Source organism: Cetorhinus maximus, chromosome 21, assembly GCF_964194155.1.
Source record: "Cetorhinus maximus chromosome 21, sCetMax3.hap1.1, whole genome shotgun sequence".
Lineage (NCBI taxonomy): Eukaryota > Metazoa > Chordata > Chondrichthyes > Lamniformes > Cetorhinidae > Cetorhinus > Cetorhinus maximus.
The window spans coordinates 68,230,640-68,255,853 of NC_135899.1; the positions used below are offsets into that span (position 1 = coordinate 68,230,640).

The following is a 25,214-nucleotide window of genomic DNA, read 5'->3' on the forward strand; positions in this document are numbered from 1 at the left end:
TCAAACATCTGTTGTATCAATGCCATTTTCTAGTACACACAATTCACTGCAGAGAAATTAAATTATTTTTCCAACTTATTTAAGTCCCAGAATCATTCTTGATATATCTCTCAACTTTCCACAATATCTACCCAGAACCAGTCTGCACCAGTGTATTCCATTTTCCAAAGTAAATTCAATCTGCCATTTCTTAATATTTATAATAATCTCTTCTACAGGAATCACCATGCCAATTGCTATAGAGTATTTCCAGTTAAAAACATTTATGAGAAGCATGTACAAGAGGGCAACAGACTTGTGTACATCCCCACTATCATCTTTATGTATTAAGGATCCAGGCTTGGGTATACTAGGCAAAAATTTCAAAGGTTGCAGATGATATAAAACTCAAGCATATTAAACAGTGAGAATAGAAGATGATTTCAGGAGATGGCCAATGCAGTTTACCACAGCTGTGAACTTATGAAATTTCAGATTCAGAATGTGCAAAAATTTCCATATTTGGAACTGCTTTAAAATAAAGACCGAGACACCCCTATTATGACCGTGTTAAGGGTGTAAGCAGGACTCTGGTGTGTGTATGGTCAGCTTACTATTGTATGAAGAGCAATAGAATTTGAGGACATGCTATCATTTACAAACTGTCTAGTTTTGCTTTCCTTATTGGGGTATCCTTGTCTTTCAGAACACTAATCATTTTGATAGGTCTATTTATTAGATTACATCTAATTCCTAGAATAAGCTGCTTCAATTTGTGATGTATGTGTTTTGAGGATGAAAAAGTTAATGTGTGTACACATGCTTCTGTGTAATATGCAGATAGATTATGTAAATAATCAAGATTAATGAGTAGGTAGTTCTGTTGAAGAGTATTTAGATCATAAAGAATTGAGAGTGCAAATATCTTAAATACCATAATTAATTGCTTTTAACTATTGTATATCAATATTACAGAGTTGGGAAAGGCTAGTAATATTGTACATGCTTCAGTATTTTATAAATACATTTGTTCAGAAGCATTGAAAATATTTAACAATATGAAAAAGATGCAGTTATACAGGAAGATGTGAAAAGTTCACTAATGTTCTTTAGGGAAGGAATCTGCTATCCTTACCTGGTCTGGCCTACATGTGACTCCAGACCCACAGCTATCTGGTTGACTCTTAAATGCCCCCTGAACAAAGGCAATTAGGGATGGGCGATAAATGCTGGTCTAGCCATAGATGCCCACATCCCACGAACGAAAAAAAAAGTGTGGAAAGTAGGTAACTGAGTGATGCTAGGCCATCTATTTATTTCAAAAGATTCCAGCAGATTTTAATAGAATTGAGAGCTGTAAGGAAACTATATTTGCACATAGATAGTCAAATGCTGTTAATTCCTGTGCTGTTGGTGCATTGTTGCAAGCAAATGTTTTGAGATTAAATAATGGAAGTTGCAGGTTTGATTATATCCTAACCTCAAGTCCTGAAGGAATTTTGCTTCACCTTCCTGGAAGTTTTACCTGTCTTGCATCTCACAGGTGGGCTAGGTATGTTGAAGAGTACATGATGATGATAAATTGTTTTGTACATATTTTTGGAAGGAATAATGGTCCTTTCTGATTTCATGCTTAAATCTATGTTTATTCCAAGAGCAGCAATTCTGTGGGAACACCATCACCTCCAAATTTGGTAATATATTACTGTTCCTTCATCACCTTTGGGTCAGTATCCTGGATTTCCCTGCCTAACAATCTTCAGTGCCATCACAAGGATTGCAGTAGTTCAAACAGAAGGCTCACCACCACCATCTCAGAACAGTAAGTACTGATCACTAAATGCAGCCTTGCCATCGTCACCCATAGCCCAAGACAAAAATAAAATCCTGTTAAGAGCTTCAAGATTATTGTTAATAGCTTAAGGAAAAAGTAACTGGAGGGCTAGAATATGGTGTTCTGTTAAATTTAAATACAAACATTTGGAGCACAAAATAGTTAAACAGAAGTATTAAATACAAGGAGGGAAAATTCTAATCCTGTTGCTCCAGCATTCATTTGGGTGATTCAACTGTTGGTTGAATTGAAAGAATTGGCAACTGTGGTTTTGAAAAGATGCACGGATGAGTACTTTACTGTATAATGGCAAACATTTAACTAAGAATGATTAACTTCAGTTGGTATGGACCATGATCATTATGTGGAATGCAAACTAACCAGCACAGATACAATGGGACAAATGGCCTCCTTCCATGGCTTAAATCTTTGTTTCTATGCATTTTGGTAGGAAATCAGAGGCCATATCAATTAGATAGTACAACTTTAAGTGGAGGAGATAGGGGGTAACAAAAATATAGACCATGTATACATACTCAATTCTTGGAAAGTGCCAGGATCGGTTGGGAGGCTACTAAAAAAGATAGTAGAATCATGGCTATATAAACATTGTCTTAGAATACAAAAGCAAGCAAGTTATGCTAAACCTTTATAAGCCACTGCTGAGAGGCCAACTGGAGTACAGTGGTCAATTCTGGACACCACACTTTGGGGGAAGATGCCAAAACCTTTCAGGGTGGAAAGGAGATTTGCTAAAGGTGTTCAAAATCATGAATCATTCTCAAGGTTTCTCCTTGTTTACTTTGTTTCCAGCAGAAGAGTCGGTAACGAGGGGACACATATATAAAAGGTAATTGACAAAAGAAGCAGGAACAAGAAGAAGAAACATTTTCTTTTTCTAGCAAGCAATGATTTAGAATGCACTGCCTGAAAGTTTGGTGGAAGCAGATTCAGCAATAACTTTCATAAGGAAGTTTGATTTAACTTGATGGGGAAAAGTTAGCAGAATTATTGGAAAGGGACAAATTGGGGAACACTTTTAAAGAGCCAGCACAGCACAATGAGCTGAATGACCTCTTTCTGTGCTTTCCTATTCTATGATTCAGGCAGCTTAGCCCATTTATTGACATCTCTGCACTATTGAGAGTAGATAAATGATATCATTCAAGGCAGCTAGTTCATTTTGGTATGATGATTAAGGAGGCCACTTATTCCTTGGAAATTAAGAAAACTAAATGGAGTAGAGATCGAGAATAGTGTTGCAAACCAAGTTGATGTGGCCCTTAAGAGGAATGAAATCAAAACAAAGGGAGCGAACATTAAATTTATATAGAATCTTCATTAGTCTGTGTATAGGTCAAGCTGCAAACTAAAGAAAGAATATTGAAGAACTGGAGAAAGTGCAAAAAAAAATACAAGGATGTTACCAGAATTGAGAGCAGGCAAACTAATAAGAAAAATTGAGCATCCTGGGAGTGGGGGGGGGGGGCGGAGAAAAGACAGATTTGTACCATATAAATGTCAGCATAGACCAGTTGGGAGAAAGGGACAAATTCATACTGTAGATTCTATGCAGCTACTTTTCAATAGTATCATAACTTCCAAGCATGTGTTTTTCTTTAAATTCTAAATGAGGACCTTCTAAAATCAGTTTATTCACCGGACATCTTGCATCACTAATTTAGTTAGTTGTTTAAAGGACTGCAATAGATTGAAGCATATCCATTTCTTCAAAATCTATTATGGTTCTTCGTATTGTCTTTATCAACACTAACAGAAATACATTCAATGATCATAAGTGTTTGCTCTCTGTAGAAGTTATTCTCTTGTTTTCAGTTCCTTTGAATCAAGCTTCCACTTGGATGATAATTTAGCGCAATCAGAATCAAATACACAGCATTTTGGATATTTTTAAAACTGATAAGAGCCAACATTTTAAGAATCCAGAGAATTATAAAAATGTGTAATTTATTTCTTGGATAAAACAATCTAAAAGAGCATTTATATCATATACATGTACAACACAGCTAATTTACAATCACACAAGCTGAATACAAAATAGAAACTACATTATAATTACAATAATCATTTCTCTAGATATCGGAATATACTTCTGGTATGGGTGCTATTTGTTGGTGTCTTCTCGGTCCGTGGGCGCTTTGCCAATGAAGTGGTTGGAGTAGCAGCTGCCTTTCTTTTTGTCTGCAAAATAAAGTGAATTCATTAGTTCTGTTGACAACATAGTTGCACATCATTACCAGCAACTTCAGCAAAAAAAGTTCTCCAACTGGTAAGACAATGATACACAAGGCCAGTCTTTCAAGCCTGTCCCATCAGTTAGGTCATGGCTAACCTGTACTTCAGCTCCATTTACTCATCTTTAATACCTTTAGCCAGCAAAAAACTATTTCAAGTCTTGAAAATTTTAATTGACCCAGCCTCTTGCTGCTTTTTTGGGGATGTACCAGATTTCTATTACCCTTTGCATGGAAAAGTGATCTCCCATTCCATGCTGAAATGGCCTACCTCCAGTTTTATTACGCCCCCATGTTCTGGATTTCTCCACCAGAGGAAGTATATGCATCTACCCTATCAAGTCCATTTATAGGAACATACAATATCTTGATTAGATCACCCATCAACCTTCTAAACACAAGGGAATACAAGCAAAGTATATGCAAACTGTCCTCAATTGACCCTTTAAGTCCTGGTAGAATTCTGGTGAATCTGAACTGTACTCTTCTCAGAGGTCAATATACCTCGAAATGCCCCAAAAGGAAAGCAGTACTTCAGAAGGGGGTCTAACTAAGCCTCTGTACAAATGGACTAGCATTTCACTTTTGAATTCCAATCCCTTAAGGTAAAGGCCAACATTCCATTAGTCTTTTGGATTATGTTTTGTACTGGTGCACCGACTTTTAGCTATTTGTGTACCTGGGCACCTTAATACTTTGCTCTTCCAGAGTTCCGAGAAATATTCGGATTTGTCTTTCTCAGATCTCTGAGCTGTTCCATGACAGTTAATTATTCATTAGCACTTGGTGACCAACAGATAGACTCTTTGCCCCCTCATATTTCTCATCTACATGCTGCCCTCGGCAACATCATCCAAATACAAAGTGTCAGTTTCCACATGTACAGTGATGGCACCCAGCAATATACCTCACCACCACCTCTCAACCCCACTGCTGGTTCTGGTTTGTCACACTGCTTGTTCTGACATTCAGTATTGGATGAGCTGAAATTTCCCCTAAGTAAACACAGGGAAGACAAGCTCAGTTCCCCAGGCACTGATTCATTCCCCTCCCTGGACAGTCTCAGGCTGAACCAGAGTATTCACAACTTTGGTGTTCTATTTGTCCTTGAGCTAAGCTTCTGACCTCATATCTTGTCCATTGCCAAGTCCACCAACTTCCAACTCTGTAACAGCATCTATTAAAACCCTGAAATCCACACCTTTATTGTCTCCAAACTTGACCATTTCAATACTCTTCTCTCTGACCTACCAGATTCAACTCTTCATAAACTTCAGCTCATCTAAAACTATGATGCCCATATTGTAACTTGCACAAAGTCCTGTTCATCCATGTTCATGTGCTCGTTGATCTATACTGTTATTTGTTTATAAATACCAAAAAGTGCTAAGTAAATGCACTTTAAACCCCATTCTGTACATCTACTTATATGGTGAACTATTTAACAATACCTTCCAGTACTAGACAGAATAACTGAAGGCTCAGCTTGGGACAAGTGGCATCTCTAATTCTTGCTTCTACGTTGACTGCACAATCTTCAGAAAGAGATTCAGAAAACGTTCCCTCAGTGTATGAGGAACATTTAATCATGAAGCAATTGACTACAGCAAGTAATGAAAGCTTCAAGGTTTTACTCATCCCTGTAAGCATCTTTAAAAATAATGGTTAAGCAAGCCGCAGCATTACTCACCATAATGTCTGACGTATAACTGACAACATATTGATGACCAATCTGGAAGTGACCAATGTGACATCTGAGATAGAAAGAATTCAGCGGCATTCACACCCTGCACTCCCATCTTATTCTGTTCTTACCTGTAATTTTGATTTTGTTTTCTGTTCATCCTTTTCTGGAGATAGTGTATGGAAGACAAAGTTACGGGAGTTGGCACGAGGAGCATTTAGATTCACATCTGACATTGCTGCTAGTTTCTGCAATACTTCTCGGGGTCGATTTAACAGCGATCCATTTTTTATCTATTAAATATATATTAAAAAAAGTCAGTAACATCTCTTGCCCCCAAGTCAACTTTTGATTCTCTGCAGGTATGAAGGAAGCCACAAAGAGAATATTTCCACATATAATTATAACAGTCCCACAAATCTGGCAGTCTTGGAATGGTTGATATCAGCCATCTCAAAAAGAGCCCCATTACAAAATTGAAAGTGCTTTTCAGCATATTTATGAGCATACCCAATTTTCCTATCTGTGGGAAATTGCTTAAAACTCAGTTGGTGTGGAAATCTATTGATGGGACTGGTAAGATTTCATTATTTCCACTAAACTTATTTAGTTACTGAAACAAATCTTGACAAAAAGGCCTGACTTAGAAAAACTCTCTCACTCAGTGCATAAACCTTTGATCAGCTGTGAAAAAGGGTAGGAAGGCAAACTATTACTGCTAGATTCTACCTTGCAGCACCGCAAGCAGTCAGTAGGCACTGCATAACAACCTACACTGACATCACCTCCAAATTCTCCCTTCCTTCACCCCAAACACAGGAAAAAAGTCCTGTCCTCACAATGCACCCCATCCCTTCACCAAAATGCCAGTACACATCTGTGGTGAACTTGTTCTCATTGGAAATATCCTTTACAAAAGTCAAGTCTCACTCTACTGCAATGGGTATACTTTGTAGTACAATCTTACAAAAATGTCCTGTAGAATAAAAAAGGTTTAATCAAACACAGACATTACCTACTCAGTCGAACTAAAATGATTCCTGAATAGTTGTGACATTTAATAAAGAGTCTTATGTGATGACATTACTTCCCAGGGCTGGTCAAAAACACCAACTCAAAATTAAATACAATGCACAAACCACTCTCAACTTAAGGCATTTGTTCAAGGGGAGAGATTCTAAAGTGGGGTTAAAAAATGGAATGATCCTATAAAGGTGAAGGGTTTTATTTTATTCTAAAAAAAGATGAGAAATGTCTTTTAAGTGGTTATAAATAGGCAACATTTTAAAGTGAATCTGAAAACACCATTTTTAAAACTCTCATATCCCTTTTCTTCACCTCTCATTTTTGGAAAACTTAAAATTGGGAACATTTTTTGAAACTCGTGCAAGCAACCAATTCAATAATTATCACATACCAAAAGGAGAGAGGAGGATTTCTGGGGCTTGAGTGCCATCGATTCTTGCTGTTTCCTTTCTGGAACTACTTCCACGGAACTACCTGCAAACCCAGATATGGCAATCATCAGATCGAGCCTCCTCTAATGATTTATGCTTTACATAAAGTAATCCCAAGTGGCTGAAAATTAGTTCTACGTTTTATGGTACAATCTCAATCTTGTTCAAATGGACTTGTCTCCGGTAGGTTTCTACACAAGATATATTTTTGATAAAATCTAGTACAACGATTATGTTACTATAACTAAAATACATTCAAGAATAGGACTGAAGTTGGTTCCACTTGCAGTAAGGCACTTGGTTTTCACCCATTCTCTTTCAATCAGAAAATGTTTCTTGCTGAGTTATAGAGTGCTATGAAGAACATTGATTTCAATGGTTAACAATACCTTTCTGCAAAGTTTTCACTGTAATTTTCTTTGCCAGTTTCATGAATTGGCTGTCTTCGCCAACCTCTTCCTCACTACCTGCATCCTGAGACTGGAGCGAAAGGAAGAGATATTATATTTCAATCTGATAAAATCCAATAGATTTAACTTTAAATTGAAATTGGAAATATTAAAATGAACAAAATTTGCTTTCAGTATGTAAAAATTGTGTGCAGACCAAAACACATTTTATTTCAGAGGCTATCCTCTCCCCCTAAGTGAATAAGAAATTCTCACCTACTCCTCTCTTCAAAATGGAGGGCAAAAGAAGCCTTCAATTACATTTGAACTAAAATTACACCTCAATTGATGTAGATTTTCACATCTCTTTGCCTTCCACCTCCTCCGAAAAACATAAGTTGATATTTTGAGCAAGCCGATTTCCTTATCGAGAGTTAGAAAAGCCGGATTTTTGCACCTTTACAGGGACCTTCTGTTCCCAGTGCCGGATGTATTTAATTTCCCAGGGGTGCATTGTGAGCAACACTTAAATCACTGCTTGAAATTGATCGCACTGGATAGAAATTATAACTGTAGAACATAGCAAGACATCCAGGGGTGTCTGATATTGCAAATGGTAACAGTATGATCAAATAAGGAAGGAATTTTGAAAAGAACAAAGAACAAAGAAAAGTACAGCACAGGAACAGGCCCTTCGGCCCTCCAAGCCTGCGCCGATCATATTGCCTGTCAAACTAAAACATTTTGCACTTCCGGGGTCCGTATCCCTCTATTCCCATCCTACTCATGTATTTGTCAAGCTGCCTCTTAAACACCACTATCGTACCTACTTCCACCACCTCCTCTTCCGTGTTTTGACATGTTGACTGAGCAAGTACTTCAGCAGTATGTCACACATGGAAAGATATCCTGCACTTGCATTCCAGAACTTCTATATCTTAACTAGTATGTTTTGGTTTATTCATGTAATAAAATAATGTTGACATTAACAAAATTAGATTCTGTTTAAAACACAGGTGGTGACTTCTGCAATGAGATTTGGTTAGTCAAGCAGAACTTGGAACTTCAGCTAGTTTGAATTAATATCTGGATCAAAGCCCTATCACGGCATTATCTTATGCAAAGCTACTTGCCTATGTACAGCATCGTTGAGCCAGGAATGCGGAATCATTTAAGTCGCGAATCACTCCACACCCAGTTTTGGGGCTCTGGAGTATACCTGATACATGAGTATGTAAACAAATGATCCATTTTATTGTGGTCTCTTTTCTCCCCAATTCACCAGCTCTATAAAAACTTGTATGTAGCTGGCCAGCAAGCCAAGCAACAAAGTCAGAACCAAAATGTAAAATTATATGCCAATGTTGGTGTGAACCCTATCAAATATGGTTGCTGCAAGAATTCAAAAGGTTAATAATTTTACTGTAAGATGCCAAACTAAGTGCAACACTCTATTCTCAATCATCAGTAAAGTTTTTAGATATATAAAGGGTAAGAGAGAGGCAAAAGTGGACATTGGGCCGCTGGAAAATGACGCTGGAGAAGTAGTAGTGGGGAACAAAGAAATGGCGGAGGAACTGAATAGGTACTTTGCGTCACTCTTCACAGTGGAAGACACGAGTGACATCCCCAAAGTTCAAGAGAGTCGGGGGGCAGAGCTGAGTATGGTGGCCATTACCAAGGAGAAGGTGCTAGGAAAACTGAAAGGTCTGAAGGTGGATAAATCACCTGGACCAGATGGATTACACCCCAGAGTTCTGAAGGAGATAGCTGAAGATATAGTGGAGGCATTAGTGGTGATCTTTCAGGAATCACTGGAGTCAGGGACGGTCCCAGAGGACTGGAAAATTGCTAATGTAACCCCCTTGTTTAAGAAGGGAGTGAGGCAAAAGACGGGAAATTACAGGCCGATTAGCCTGACCTCGGTCGTTGGTAAGATTTTAGAGTCCATTATTAAGGATGAGATTTCAGAATACTTGGAAGTGCATGGTAAAATCGGGCAAAGTCAGCATGGTTTCATCAAGGGGAGGTCATGCCTAACAAATCTGTTAGAATTCTTTGAGGAGGTAATGGGTAGGTTAGACAAAGGAGAGCCAATGGATGTTATCTACTTGGACTTCCAGAAGGCCTTTGACAAAGTGCCGCACAGGAGGCTGCTCAGTAAGATAAGAGCCCATGGTGTTAGAGGCAAGGTATAGCATGGATAGAAGATTGGCTGTCTGGCAGGAAGCAGAGAGTGGGGATAAGGGGGTCCTTCTCAGGATGGCGGCCGGTGACAAGTGGAGTTCTGCAAGGGTCAGTGTTGGGACCACAACTTTTCACTTTATACATTAATGATCTAGATGAAGGAACTGAGGGCATCCTGGCTAAGTTTGCAGATGATACAAAGATAGGTGGAGGGACAGGTAGTATTGAGGAGGCAGGGAGGCTGCAGAAGGATTTGGACAGGTTAGGAGAATGGGCAAAGAAGTGGCAGATGGAATACAACGTGGGGAAGTGTGAGGTCATGCACTTTGGTAGGAAGAATAGAGGCATAGACTATTTTCTAAATGGGGAGAGAATTCAGAAGTCTGGAGTGCAAAGGGACTTGGGAGTCAACTTGCAGGTTGAGTCAGTAGTTAGGAAGGCAAATGCAATGTTGGCATTTATTTCGAGAGGACTAGAATATAAAAGCAGGGATGTGCTGCTGAGGCTTTATAAGGCTCTGGTCAGGCCACATTTAGAATATTGTGAGCAATTTTGGGCCCCGTATCTCAGGAAGGGTGTGCTGGCCTTGGAGAGGGTCCAGAGAAGGTTCACAAGAATGATCCCAGGAATGAAAGGCTTAACATATGAGGAACGTTTGAGGACTCTGGGTCTATACTCGATGGAGTTTAGAAGGATGAGGGGGGATCTGATTGAAACTTACAGAATACTGAAAGGCCTGGATAGAGTGGATGTGGGGAAGATGTTTCCATTAGTAGGAGAGACTAGGACCCGAGGGCACAGCCTCAGAGTAAAGGGAAGACCTTTTAGAACAGAGATGAGGAGAAACCTCTTTAGCCAGAGAGTGGTGAATCTATGGAATTCATTGCCACTGAAGGCTGTGGAGGCCAGGTCATTGTGTGTATTTAAGACCGAGATAGATAGGTTCTTGATTGGTAAGGGGATCAAAGGTTACGGGGAGAAGGCGGCAGAATGGGGTTGAGAAACTTATCAGCCATGACTGAATGGCGGAGCAGACTTGATGGGCCGATTGGCCTAATTTCTGCTCCTATGTCTTATGGTCATGGAAGGGGTCATCAACAGTGCAATCAAGCAGCACTTGCTTACTGCACCTGCTTACTATCACTCAGTTTGGGTTCCATCAGGGTCACCCAGTTCCTGACCTCATTACAGTCTTGGTTTAAACATGGTCAAAACAGTTGAACTCCAGAGGTGAGGCGAGAGTGTCTGCCCTTGGCATCAAGGCAGCATTTGACCGAGTGTTTCATCAAGGGCCCTTAGCAAAAATGGAGTCAATGGGAATCGGGGGAAAACTCTCCGCTGGTTGGAATCATAGCTAGCACAGAGGAAGATGGTTGTGGTTGCTGGAGATCAATCATCTCAGTTCCAGGACATCACTGCAGGAGTTCCTCAGGGTAGTGTCCTCAGCCCAACCATCTTCAGCTGCTTCATCAATGACCTTTCTTCCATAAGGTCAGAAGTGGGGATGTTCGCTGATGATTGCACAATGTGCAGCCCCATTTGCAACTGTTCAGATACTGAAGCAGTCCATGTCTAAACGTAGCAAGGCCTGGCCAATATCCAGGCTTGGGCTGACAAGCGGCAAGTTACATTTGCACCACACAAGTGCCAGGCAATGGCCGTCTCCAACAAGAGAGAATCTAACCATCGTCCCTCGACATTCAATGGAATTACCATTGCTGAATCCCCCACTATTAACATCCAGGGGGTTACCATTGACCAGAAACTGAACTAGACTAGCCGTATAAATACTGTGGCTACAGAGCAGGTCAGAGGCTAGGAATCCTGTGGCGAGTAACTCACCTCCTGACTCCCCAAAGCCTGTGCACCATCTACAAGGCACAAGTCAGGAGTGTGATGGAATACTCTCCACTTGCCTGGATGAGTGCAGCTCCAACAACACTCAAGAAGTTTGACACCATCCAGGACAAAGCAACGCTTGACTGGCAACCAATCCACAAACATTCACTTCGTCCACCACTGACACACAATGGCAGCAGTGTGTATCATCTACAAGTTGCACTGCAGGAGCTCACCAAGGCTCCTTGGACAGCACCTTCCAAACTGATGACCACTACCATCTAGAAGGACAAGGGCAGCAGACACGTGGGAACACCGCCACCTGGAAGTTCCCCTTCGAGCCACTCACCATCCTGACTTGGAACTATATTGCCGCTCCTTCACTGTCACCGGATCAAAATCTTGGAGCTCCCTCCCTAACAGCACTGCGGATGTACCTGTACCACACGGGCTGCAGGTGGTTCAAGAAGGCAGCTCACCACCAAATTCTCAAGGGCAATTAGGGATGGGCAATAAATGCTGGCCTAGCTAGTGAAGCCCACATCCCATGAATGAGTAAAAAAATCTAACAGATGAATCAAAACCAGTGGGCATACAAAAAGTACCTGCTCACGAAGCCACTGTTCTCGTTCAAACCGATCTTTTCGCCATTTTACTTCTGATTCATCTACTTCCTCATCTGGTTCATCCTCAGATTCTCCATGGAACAAGTCAGTCTGTGAAGAATCATCTGAAATAAAACACATTTATAATATTCAAAATAATATAGATTTTAAATTTAAGTCAGGAGGTATTCACAATTCACCTCTGTTTGCTTCCCCCCTTAGCTGCGTGTCTTTCAGAGAATTTGTCACTTACAACACAATGGTCCAGCACTGGGGGGATATAGATACCGCATCTCGCAAATAGTCGATAGTAAACGAGTCTACAACAAGCATATGGTGTCTTTCCTTGCGCAGACAGTGAAAAAGTCACCAGCGTGACCAATGGATTAAAGCTGCAGTTTGCTTCAACTGAAATGAGGCTAACGATCACCAATCAGGTTTGTCATATGCAAAAGAAAATTGCATTGCAATAATGCAGCTTGCTTTAGTAAATGTGTATTGCTTGAAGTCATATGGCAGTGTTTAAGAGTATTTGTCAGAATTCAACCAAGTTATCTACATTTAAACAACACCTCGTGTGTGTAAGGAACCATTATGGCTCACTGCTACTCCTTTTCCAGACTATTTAAAAATAAACAAGTTTAGACTAAAATAACCTCCATGATAGCCCCGTGATGATCTCATCTTAATATGTTGACATTTGGAAAAACACTGTATAAACATACCAATATTTTTCCAACGGAATTTCCGTGCACGACCTGGCCCATCACTGTGCAGGTCCCCATCAGCTAGGTATTGCTCTTGATAAAGACGCAATTGTCGCTTATCTTCATCCATCAATACCTTCCTGCAGGTGGTGGGGTCATGAAATGGAAGAAAGGAATCAGTACTTTTAAGATAACGAAGAATCAATAAAAAATACACTCTGCTCAACCTTGTTCTCATGTCCTAAGTGTAGTGCACTAAAATCTATGACATCTTTCTTCTACTTAAGAGAGAGTTAACCTCCAACATTCATTTTTTACTCAATCATGGAAATTTAATTGCATGACAATTTAAGCCTTGGCCTTATAATCTTAGAGGACAAGTGGAGAGGATTGTAAATATTCCTCTAGTTACGTTGTTTAATTTCAGATGGTGTTGCAAAGTACCGATCTGGCTCATTAACTAGACAATAAGCTCTTTAACTTGATTGCTGTGTAATTTAATCACATGGCTTCCAGAAAGCTATACAACGAAAACATTCTAACTATGAACAAAACTTTTCCTTTGGAATTATATTATAGCAATAGTAGGAAGCTTCTTCATATTTCTAAAAGAAAAATCCACAATTGCTGACCAGGAATCCTCTTGAAGTAACCATTGTTTCAAAAGAGAAAAACAGAAAAGAAATTGTGGGCGAATCATCGGTGCATAGAAAAAGATATACCCAGGCAAAATAATGGCCCAGACTCTGCAGTCAGCAGTGAAGGAACAGCATTTGCCATTCACTCTACTGGCAGCTGCTCACAAAGTCAGAGGGCTTCCTTGAATGCAGTGAGAGATCCAGGGTTCTTATGTTACATTGAAGAATCCTCATGAGCCATGCAAAGTCTAAACCAGGAAATATAAAGCAAGTAGCATAAAGTAAACTTAAACATGTACGATAAAAGATTCAGAGAGAGATGGACTAGAAAGAGGGATGAGACACAGAAAAAAAAGTTCAAACCTCCAGCATGAATATTCTTCAGAAAGATGAAGACTCCACACTTATAAAATTTAATTTTCAGAGACAGAGGGGTTGCTAGAAATAATTATTAATTATTGTGACATTAAAAATTACTCCAAAATGCACCAGCCTCAACTTTTTTCTTTACTGGGCAAGAATTGTTGAATCCGGTAAATAGATTTTATTCTCCTAAAAGGTTTTTTGGTTAATCCTGTTTAAAATTGACCTCACTATAACTGGAAGGCAGTGCACAATGGCATCTGGCAAAAGGGCAACGAAGTTCTACGAATGTAATCCAGTGAAATATTCAAATTCTTTATTTCATCCTTAGCCTTTCTGCAATATTACAGGTAGAAGACTGTTGGGCAAGTACTCACGTGTGAATTTTGTTCACTTGTTCCTGCAGTTCCTCATCTGATGGCAGATCCTCTTCAATTACATCCTCTTCATAGTCATCAGATTCTGCATCATATTCATCATCACTTGCCACTTCACTGCCTGAGAGTTCAGCCTCATCTTCTACAAAATCTTTTAGTTTCCTATAAAATAATTCTGGATTAGAGGCACACCTGGACTGAAATAACCAATATTTTACTGCAGTATCTTAAAGATATATTCTCTATATTCCTTCTGATGGCTGGAGTATGGTTATTTGGGCAACAGCAGCTCTCATACATCGGCCAAATGGTGACTTTTCAGGTGGGAGCCTGGAACGAGTATCTGCAGGCCATTTGACCATGGGGCACGCAACCATATTAAGACACAAGCAGAATACTGCGAAATGCCAGATATTGTTTTCTTCTGAAGTCTAATTAATTTTTCAGTAAATGGAATAACGAATAGATGAAAAGAATTCAACAGATCACAGTTTACAATATTCAACTGAATTCAAATCTTTTCCAATTAAGTCAAATAATGATTAAGGAGACATGTGTTGGAAATACACATTAGAAATATAACCAAAGGTGCAGCTGTGGTTCAGGGGGAAGGAGGAGAAATAAAATCTTTGTCATTCTCACAGTTTGCGTTTCATCAGAACTTCCCGGGCCATCTGCTCTTCTTCATCTTCCTCTTTTTCGCCGTCTTGCTCTTCGCCACTTTCTTCATTCTGATTACAGAAATTTGACAAATTCCTCTTTTTCTCATTTGCCAATTAGACAAAAAAAACTATACACGACTAATTACATCATATTCACGTTCTCTACATAAATTCATTAGATGTAGAGTGTTTGGCACATCAGAATTGACACAAATGCAAGTTCCTCTGGCAACAATATTTATTATCTTCAATCCTGGAAGAGTGCACCTGACCAAACTAGTGTGAACTGTTTTGTTCATTTTATCAGACACCCTTCCAGCATCTAAGCAGGACTGCAAATTTATAGGTGGGTTTTTTGCTTTGGTCCAGTAACCACTGGAAACTCAGCTGAGGCTGCCCAAACGAACCAATATAGGCTAATTACAATCAATTATTAGCTGTAATTTACATTAAATGGCAGATACAACTAAGACAGATCTTGCAGATTTAATCAGCAGCCCACTCAGCATTTATGGCACTAATTTCAACCCACGTCTTTCAAAGCACTGAGCCAGCTCAGGCAGAATTCCAGCTCCCTTTTCTTTAAGGGCTTAGCCTGCTCCCCAGATGACAGCAGCACACAACCAAACCCAGTTCCACGGGCATGATTTTCACCAAAATGGTGCACGTCTGTAAAACCTCAACTTTGCTTGCGACATTCTTGATGGCACAGATCCACTAATCATCTTCACGTAACAGAAACAACTGCAGCAACTGTCTATTCCCAGCTCCCATCTTTTTCAGCCTGCCTGCACTGCACCATTGCGATCATAATCTGAGCTCAGATGGCTCTGTGTCCTTTTATACATCTTCAACCAGTTTCAGTTTCCTCAGAAGTTTTGGTTTCCAATCTTAGTTTTCCTAGAAATTGAAGGTTGTTTCCCTTTTCAGTTAGGGAAAAAAATACAAACATTGGAACCACAGATTCCATCATACATTTGCTTCTGTATACACATTGCTGAAAACTCATCAATTCCTCTATCACCTACAGATATTATCCCCAACGTTCTCCTGCCCAGTTTCCTCTATCCTTCGCCTACTAAACATAAGATCAAGCAAAACTCAGCTACCCACTTCGTATGGTACACCAAGTTCTGATCGCTTATTCAACCTTTTCCTCACTGTTCTCAATGGTTTCCAGTCCTCCAATGTCTCAATAATTATTTAAAGCACTCATACTCATGCTTAAATCAATCTATAATCTTGCCCTTGCATATCTCTTGGCCTCCTCTGCACTACAAATCCATTCCTTGGATTCTGTTCTCTGTGCACCACTACGCTGTTCACCCTCGTGCTTTCGATTGCCTTGGGCCTTACACTGGAATTCTCTCCTTAAACCCCTACAATTCCATTCTATTTATTGCCCTCCAATACTTTCTTTGGCGCAATATCCATTTTTCCCTTCATGCTTATAAAACTCTCACATTCAGGGCTATTTAAATATAATGATAAGTTCCAAAAATCTACCCACACAAGTTTAAAAATTATAGGGCAAAGAAAGCTACACTGTTGATAAGCTATGTTTTTAAACCAGATCTAAAAGCATATTATGTAATTTGCATGACTTGACAAGTCCCTTGATTTTCACAAATAAGCCAAGTTGGAGGATTGCTTCTGTAGGTCTTCTGGATCTACAGGAAATGTCATTCTGCATAGTTTTGGATCTCCTTTTAGGTTAGAAGACAATGTTGAATGAGTCAATTCTCTCATCATACATCTTTCAACAAAGTATCAAACTGACATTGATCACAAATTTTGCTGCATTCTTTTATGAAATTCTTCTCCATCTCTTTAAATATGGGCTAGCATTTAAGCGTGCAGGTCAGTCACATCAAGAGCCTAGTTTCCAGTGTAACGGATTGAAATGGATCACCGATTTGTCACATTAGTTTATGGCAAAATAGAAATTACTCAGCAGACAAAATAATAAATATTTGTGTAGTTACCTCAAAATTATCTTGCTGCACCTTATATAGCAGATGTTCCCAAACTGTGGAGCACTGGACGAGATTTTGGGGTCGTGAGCTCCAAGCAGCAATGGTGGCTGTGGAGCTCAAACTTTTGACAGCCATTTCTCCTCTCAGTGGGCAAGTTTAATTGTCTGTTTGGAGGCCAGATTGTTACAATCACAGCCTATAAAAAGGTGGGTCTTTGCTTATTTCACAGGAAGCAGAGCAGCTTTAACCGCTACCCCCCCTCCCTGTCCACCCCCACTAAACACACTCAGTCTCCCTTTCTTCTCTGCCCCACCCACCCCAACAATTTTCACTCTGGGGCATTAAAATGGGACAAATCAGGAAAAATTTTGGGAAGCACCGATTTATAAGAAATTATATATTTTTAAAAAATGGATTTTTCCCATGTGAACGAGACAATCTAAACTGTTCATGTTATTTTCACCTCTTCATCTTGCAAATCTCTTCAGAAAAACACCACTACACCAACAGGAAACGACAGTGTCTTGGACTGCATTTATCCCACCTCCCCAAGAATGTTACGGTTCAGCTGAATACTGTATACCCTTAGTAGACCAAGCACGTTTATTGCCTTAGCTGAAGGCTGTATTTGAACCTACAATGTTGTTGTCAGAGCCCAATGCATAATCAGTATAACTAGCGAGTGGCCTTAACATTCAGAATTGGAACTAAATCACATATCTACATTCTCTCACCTCACTCTCAAAAACTTCGTCGTCTGTCAGCAGCTGAAATTGGTCATCTTCATTTTCCTCATCATCCTCCCTAAGTAGAGATTTAAAAAGTGCTAAATGAAACACACATTTCATTCAAGAGTAATATTCCAGCCCATATTAAAAAAGGACTTGATCTACACAAGATTGCGCTTGGATCAAGATTTTACTTTGCAGAATTGAAGTTCTGTCTTACTTGTCTGTTGGAAAAGAGCCTGAGCAAAGTGCTAGCACCTCAGTCATAAGATCATCTGATGCCGTGGTCATTGCTTTTTGTTGCTTTGCAGCAGAAGAGATGGAACATGAGGATTCTGCTATAGAGAAGCAAGAAATAAATTTGTCATTAATGTCACCAAAATTAATCTATTAGAGAAAACTGTTTCAAATTTATATTTGCTCAGTCTATGTTGTGAAATAAGGATAGACATAGGAACATTATGCATCAGTTCAAACATCAATCTCTTGACCCTCCCAAAACATATCTATATAACATTAAGGAGGACAATTAAAATTTATTTAAAAAAACCCTGAGTACCTGGAGATATAAACTTGCCAGAACAGAGTCCAAGCAATTCATCAATATTCTGCTCTTTTCCTTTGTTCTTTTCCTTTAGTGTATCAAGATTTTGAGATTTAAATTCTCCTGAACAAAAACCCAGCAACTCCCCCATGTTCGCATCCATTGCATTTTCATCCATATTATCCAGGAGGAGTTGACGTTTTGATAGCTGCCATTTGTTGCTGCGATGACCCACATTCAAAAACCTACAATTTAAAAAAATTACAAGTTTATTTAGAAGCCATGCTGGTTCTCAGTTTAATTACTATTTTGAAGTTTTAAAATACATCAATCCTCCATGTATATATGGCAGGCAAAATGAAAAAAATACATTCATGATGGTTTAATACACAGCAAGAAATGCTTTCAAGTAGCCCAACATTTATTTGGGGAAAGCAATTCAAAGTGGTATACAATAGTAAAATGCTCATGTACTTTAACAATGCTGTTTCAGCACTTATCATATAGAAAATTACAAATTTTGCAAATGTGATAAGGCCCATAACCTCCGATGGAGTCGCAATTAAGTTGGATTGCCACTCCATCCATAATTACTTACTTTGAAATCCAGCCGATCCTATCTCACACGACTGTCTAACTCAGGCTGGCTGAGATCTGTGTAGCACAGTGGATTCCCAAGGCCTACAGTCGAGGGCAGCTCAGTCGAAGTAAGCCAGACCCCCACTACTTTTTTAAAAAAAACAGCGCTAGCAGCCGTAAAGCAGGTTAGTTTAAAAGTCCAGCCACTTTGACAAGCCAGTGAGAAGGTAAGTGGGTAGGTTTTTTGGGTGGGAGTGGTGGTGGGGGAGTCAGGGTGGATCAGTGCTATAGTTATCCAGAAGCTAGAAGTGGTGTTAATTGGGTAACTATTACTGTATGAGAGTCGGAACCATCCAAAATTCGCAATTTGAATCCTATTTTTGGATGGTTCCTAGCGCAGGGCAATTGCCCAAAGGAAGTTTGAACTTCCCAGGCAATTGCTGTGCAATCCTTACCTGGGAACTTCTGAGGGCTTCCCCAGCACATCTTTAGGGCACCCTTCCCCCCCAGATACACTGCCCCAGAGCTCGGAAGTTACAGCCCACAGTGTTAAATATAATTGTAGGGTCAGAGCAAAAAATTAATAGATAGTAACTTTCACTCTAAGTTGTTAGTCCTGTTACCTCAGCCTTCTAATAGATACAGCAACTCACCCATCTGCATCTAGTAACTGACTTTGTGTTTCATCTTCAAGAGAGAACCTGAACTGAGATTCACCAGTTGAGTTCTTCGGTTCTGGAGATGTATTGTATAAATCTTGCGAATCTTCTACTGGCATGGAGGGCTCAGATAGCTTCCCAGAACTCTGTTGGTACGAAAGATGCATGGATACATTTTATTTTTGGCAATTTATAGTCATTTTTTCCCGAATACAGTGTCTACTTCACCATCTGAAAGGTCAGAGAAGAAAAGACTGATGGCAAAAAATTCATGACCGTCTTTTAAACCTAGTTGGCAAAATTTTTTGTTGTACTGCCAGATGTACAATATCCAATCCCACGTATACTTATAAAGGGTCAACTTCTTATTATGGCTGTAAGTTGGTCTCTCAAATCACCAACAGCAAATTGTTACTTTTATTCAGGCAAGGTAGGTCTTAAAAATAATTTGTTCAATTTCATTACTGCTGCCATTGGGTCTACCAATCTTTACACTAAAACCAGTTATCTGATCCAAGACATCAATAGTTTGCTTTAAAACTGAAATCTGAAGTTTTGCCTTATAAGCTTACCTTAGATGCTGAACTGACGAAGCTGGTTTTGAATTGACTGTTTGGATTAAAGATGTTAGGTGATGGCGATCTGAATCCTCCTAGCATAGCAGCTCCAAATCTGCCGGGCTGTTTGTTACATGGCTGGTATGAGGTAATCATTGACCCAATTAGCTCAAAGCTACTGTTGTGACTATTCTCCTTGGCTGTTGAGGCCTGTGAAGTGGAGTCATCTTCATCTGAAATACACATTAAATTGTTTAAGGAATATACATTACTGGCTATCAATTCTGTGTCAAAACTGCCCTGTCACTTCTGAAAACATCTTGTTCACTAATCAGTCACTGTTTCGGGTAAACCAAGTTTTTCCTAAATTTAAAAAAAACATTAGAGGACTTTTTCTAAAGCACATCTAGCTACCATAGGTTATTCCAAGTTTCAGACACTCCGGTTTCTGAAGAAATTAGCACTTAGCAATGAAGTAGAGCTTCACAAAATCACCAGGCCCAGAGAGTCTGCATTACAGCACAAAGGTAAAACAAACCAGTTTGGTCATTAATGTGCTAGGAAAGAAAACCCATGAGAAAAGGCTCCAGATTACAATCCAGCAATTTTGTCTGAAAACGTGTTCCACAGAGGAGGTTGGGTGCTGCTGGGTTAATTCCTTCCACAGTTGACAAGTTACCAATACTGACCATTCACATTTGTATGAACCATCAGTTAGACAAGGTACCAGAGACAGCTGCAATCTACTATAAGGTGCAGCTTGCATACAAGTAAATTTTATTTTATTTTTAAAAAAAATCAAGAACCCTTATTAAGTTGAATTCTACCAGAGCAGACACAAAAAGCCTTCTTTCTCTTCTGTAACCCTTAAAAATTACTTCTGACTGAATAAATGAAGAGTAGGGAGGTGGGGAATAAGAGAAAAGGACTTCAGGTTACATGTGTTGAAAGTACCTCCTTTGAATTAACAGTACACTGATAATTTATGAAGTTTTTAACAATGACAGGGCATCAGACAGAAACTAAAATTTATTACCAAGTTTGCTATCCCCTTTGGGCGGTGTTTGTTGAAGTTGTAGCCTCAATTTGTTGCCAGAAGTCTGTTCACTGAAAGATATCACAATAACTCTAGATCAGTTAAACCAAGTACATTTATTAGTAATTCTTAAGCATGTACTTCACTAATGCTGACCAAAAACATTAGGAAGCTTTTCTTGGCCAAGATTTGATTCAACATTCCACTCCAGAACTATGATAGGAGAGAGCCTCAAATTCTCACTATTTTGATCACAGTCAGGAATGCAATGAATTTGAAAAGGTCTGGCTGAGAATGCCATCTCAGCGCTTCTCTCCATCTCTCAGTTAACCAAACCCAAAACTCACTGTCTAGTACATGGATACTCTGACCTCCTACAATAGCTATACTGGTCTATCTCTATATAATATATAGATACTACATCTACACAAAGATATTCTTGGGAGATCAGGCTGGCTACAAATGTAGTCACAATTCAAATAAATATTAACCTCTACCTAACTTACCAATGCACTTTAATATTAATCCATTTTCACCACAAAGCAAAAACATAGAATGAATGTATTTCCGACAAGCTCAAAAGTACAAACTTTTAAGTGCAAGATAAATTTTGTAGCCAAAACATGGATAGGGAAAAAAAAAAGTAAAGGAAATATTTTACACAGGATCACATCATTTTTAATACATTTGCAGTTAATTCTAGGGTTTCTTATCAGGTGAAAACAGCAGCTAACATTTTAAAGCTCCATAGAATGAATCAAGCTGAAAATATCTATAAATTACCTAAATTTAAAGGAGGAAGCAGTCCCAGGTTTTAAGGGCTGTGAACATTCTGAGGCAATAGCTTTTGGTGTAGGTGTAGATTCCTTCTGGGTTACAAGATCCTGATCTGAAATAAAATATCAACAGAAGGTCAGGGCGAGATGTAGTTTTGGTTTCACATAATAAATGAAACTGTTACGTTAGAAGTAACCTAGAGATGATCTGATGCCTATAGGTATATTTTAAAGCTGAACTTAGTAAGTTTAACAACTTTCTGTCAATGGGCACCTTAATCAATCCATTTATTGGAATATAAAACTGCAATATTTTTGTAATCAAGGTTTGAAATAAGTTCATTTCTACCTATAAATTCAAATAAATAGAACCTTTCTTGGGCTGAGGCATTTAAATGGCTGAGACATCGGTTTTAGGAAGCTCTGCAAAGAGAGATCTCAAAGCTTTGTCCCGTAAAAAGTCTGGCTGGTTATCAGAAAGGTGGATAGTGGAGATTCCATGATATAATTAAGATTTCCTTAATAAATCTTACTTCAATTAGTCACTTTAAAAAAAATCCTTATTTCACAGAAGTGTTCAAGTCAAAATACTGAATACATTACACGTCTGTTAGTTAAATGCTTGTCTCACTCTGCAGAGTCTACAGTGCCAAAATCAGCATAAACTGTTACAAATCATAGAAAAACAACAATATGTTACTGCAAACTAGATATTCAATATCTTACACCAGTGAAACAAAACAATAAAGTTCTGTTAAGCTTAGTTCCACTCAGTTTCTCTTAAGCTGAAAAACTGAACAGAACCGAATCCCAGGGCATTCAAAAACTAGTCAGACCAGAACACCAGTATTGAATCATTCGTCCAATTAAATGGTAAATTTATTACAACAAATGTGTGTCAAAAAGTTATTTTTTTCCTAAATTTATAATGTTCAATATGGGTAAGTCCTCCTCTTTCTCCCCTTCCCTCATAGGTCAGTGGCAAGACTAGGTAGTGACACTTAGCTACAGATCAGAATGGTCCCACAGGTTTGCACGAAGTCAGACCATTCATAGTACTCTGTATGAAATCAATCCTTATGCATCTGAAAAAATCATTTTAGTGAATAAGCTTGCTTTTTTCATATACAGAGCACATAGATTCAATTTAAGTGTCCTTTGATAGGGTTTCACTTACTCTGTGCTGTATCAGTAGATTGAGTGTCATCATCTGCTTCCACCCCCGCCTCCTCCCCATCACCAAGTAGGAATTCTACATTCTAAGACAAATGCAAAATCACCAGTGTCAACCTAAATGAAATGCAACAGGACTTGACAAATACAGACCACACCACAAGCCAACCAAAGCATTTAAATATGTTTAATCCTCTTACTTCTGTACAATTCCCATTCCAACTAAGAAAATTTACTCCTTCCACTTAACTCTATTTTGATGCTTCATACATTAATCCAAACAATTCAGAGCATTTCCATTCCTTTCATGTAAGCATGGAGGACAAGAGTTGCTCTGAGATGCATGAAAACCTCACCTTCACTCCTAACACCACCCCCCAACCCCCACAAAATACATCAACAGATTAGTCAGAGCGTGAGTGAAGAGCGCAGTGGTAGACCCTGCAGTGGGGTAAAAAATCAACCTAAAATACAGCGGATATCTTGTTTAAGATAAACACAAATGGGAAAGTACTTTGTACAGGAAGCACTCTATTTTCACAGCTTTCCTCTTACCAGTACTTTAACTGACATCAAGTTAAAATGTTTTAAAGATTATACCTCAGGATCGTCTTCTTCAGACTCCGTCAGTTCTTCTTCCTCGTCCTCTTCATTCTCAAAGCCCTGCTCATTATCAAGTTTGTACAATGCTTGCCGTTTCTGACGCTCTTCTATGCGACGCAATTTCATTGCTTCCTGGAGTTTGGCTTTCAAAGCTTGAAGTTTTTCACCTGTACAATGCAACAATACAACAGTAAAAGACAAGATAATTTTTAAACATATAGCAATATCTAACTAAAATATTTTATGTTTTCCCAGAAAACTTGGTCTACAAGTGGACTACTCTTTACAATTCTAAGGCCCGAGGATCATACAAACTTGGTGTAGGAGCTACATGGCTCTTGATTATTTTGCCTGCATTCTGGTATACAGTTCTACTTAGTGAAGATTAATGAGAGCATGCTATTGCTGGTATAAGATATCATTTTCACAGACAATGCAGCTTTAATTTCACACAAATATATTCAGCTATTTTTGATAGTCAACAAATCTTATTAGCACTTTTAAAAAAAAAACTCTCATCTCTTCCCATCCCCTAAACTGCTATTCATTTTATCTAGCTAAAAGCTTTGCTCTGTAACCAGATCAGAAATAATACATTCATATTAAACTCTAACAGTGGGATCAATTTAACACATTCAAACTCAACATAAAATAATTGAGACAAGTTTTACAGACTGCAGTAACAATCAAGTAACAATGATGTGCAGTGAATGGGAATAGATTACAAATGAATGCCTCGGAATTAATCAAAAGCGGACTCCATGCAGCAATTATTGCCCATTTAGCCACCAAAGCCATTATTTTTAAATGATTTACTGAACTTAACTACAACTGCCATTTTACACTTGAGCACAGATCTTATGGCCAGTGGAGGGATTGGTAATAGTTCAAGATCTAGACTGAAGCTCCAGGCTAGAAAATCAATGCTACAGATTGATCAACAGTCATATAATATAATATATAATAATAATGTACTGATCAACAGCTATTTGTAATATTATATTGTAATAAATATTACAGATAACTGTTGGTCAATAAAATACATAATATAATCAATATAGTATAACAACGTGTTTTGTCGCGGATTTCTGGTGTCTCAGTAGGCCTTTCTCATAAGTGTTGGGCATGACATATCCACCATCATACCCAGTTCTCTCAGGTTCACCAGCTTCACCCACTCACACAGCCCTCACAACCCCACCACCCCTCTCCTCCACCAGGCTTCGTTAGCACCCACACGACACAGTTGCCACTCTACCAAAATTGTTGGTGATGAGGGAAAGTCAGGTGATGGCAGCTTAAAAAAATGTCCAGTTTTTGGATATCACTGATTTTCAGACAGTTGTATTTGACACACAGTACCTCTGTATAATCATTATAACAGGGTGAATGCTGAGAGAATGTTTCCCCTTATGAGAGAAACAAGAACCAGGGGTTACGGTTTAAAAAAAGGTATTCCATTTAAAATGGAGATGTGGAGAATTTCTCTCTCACTGGGTCATTGTTCGATGGAATTCTCTTCCCCAGACAGCAATGGAGGCAGTGTCATTGAATATTTTTAAGGCTGAGTTAGATAGCTTCTTGACTGACAAAGAAGTCAAGGTGTA

At 38.9% G+C, this 25,214-nt stretch overlaps 1 protein-coding gene across 1 annotated transcript in view; it reads right to left on the reverse strand.

The window, feature by feature from the left end:
• Positions 1-3,764: 3,764 nt before the first annotated feature.
• clspn (claspin) overlaps positions 3,765-25,214 on the reverse strand; it is a 41,700-nt gene continuing 20,250 nt past the window's right edge. Inside the window, exons 10-26 of the mRNA XM_078567077.1 lie at positions 23,605-23,774; positions 23,009-23,090; positions 21,839-21,944; positions 21,056-21,126; positions 20,035-20,252; positions 19,457-19,608; positions 18,240-18,469; positions 17,901-18,018; positions 17,687-17,756; positions 14,957-15,045; positions 14,315-14,476; positions 12,955-13,076; positions 12,230-12,354; positions 7,599-7,689; positions 7,170-7,252; positions 5,884-6,045; positions 3,765-4,015 (exon numbers count right to left, since the gene is read on the reverse strand). Of these exons, the coding sequence (XP_078423203.1) occupies positions 3,899-4,015; positions 5,884-6,045; positions 7,170-7,252; positions 7,599-7,689; positions 12,230-12,354; positions 12,955-13,076; positions 14,315-14,476; positions 14,957-15,045; positions 17,687-17,756; positions 17,901-18,018; positions 18,240-18,469; positions 19,457-19,608; positions 20,035-20,252; positions 21,056-21,126; positions 21,839-21,944; positions 23,009-23,090; positions 23,605-23,774 (2,168 nt within the window). The 3' untranslated portion in view covers positions 3,765-3,898. The remainder of the gene's footprint in view (positions 4,016-5,883; positions 6,046-7,169; positions 7,253-7,598; positions 7,690-12,229; positions 12,355-12,954; positions 13,077-14,314; positions 14,477-14,956; positions 15,046-17,686; positions 17,757-17,900; positions 18,019-18,239; positions 18,470-19,456; positions 19,609-20,034; positions 20,253-21,055; positions 21,127-21,838; positions 21,945-23,008; positions 23,091-23,604; positions 23,775-25,214) is intronic.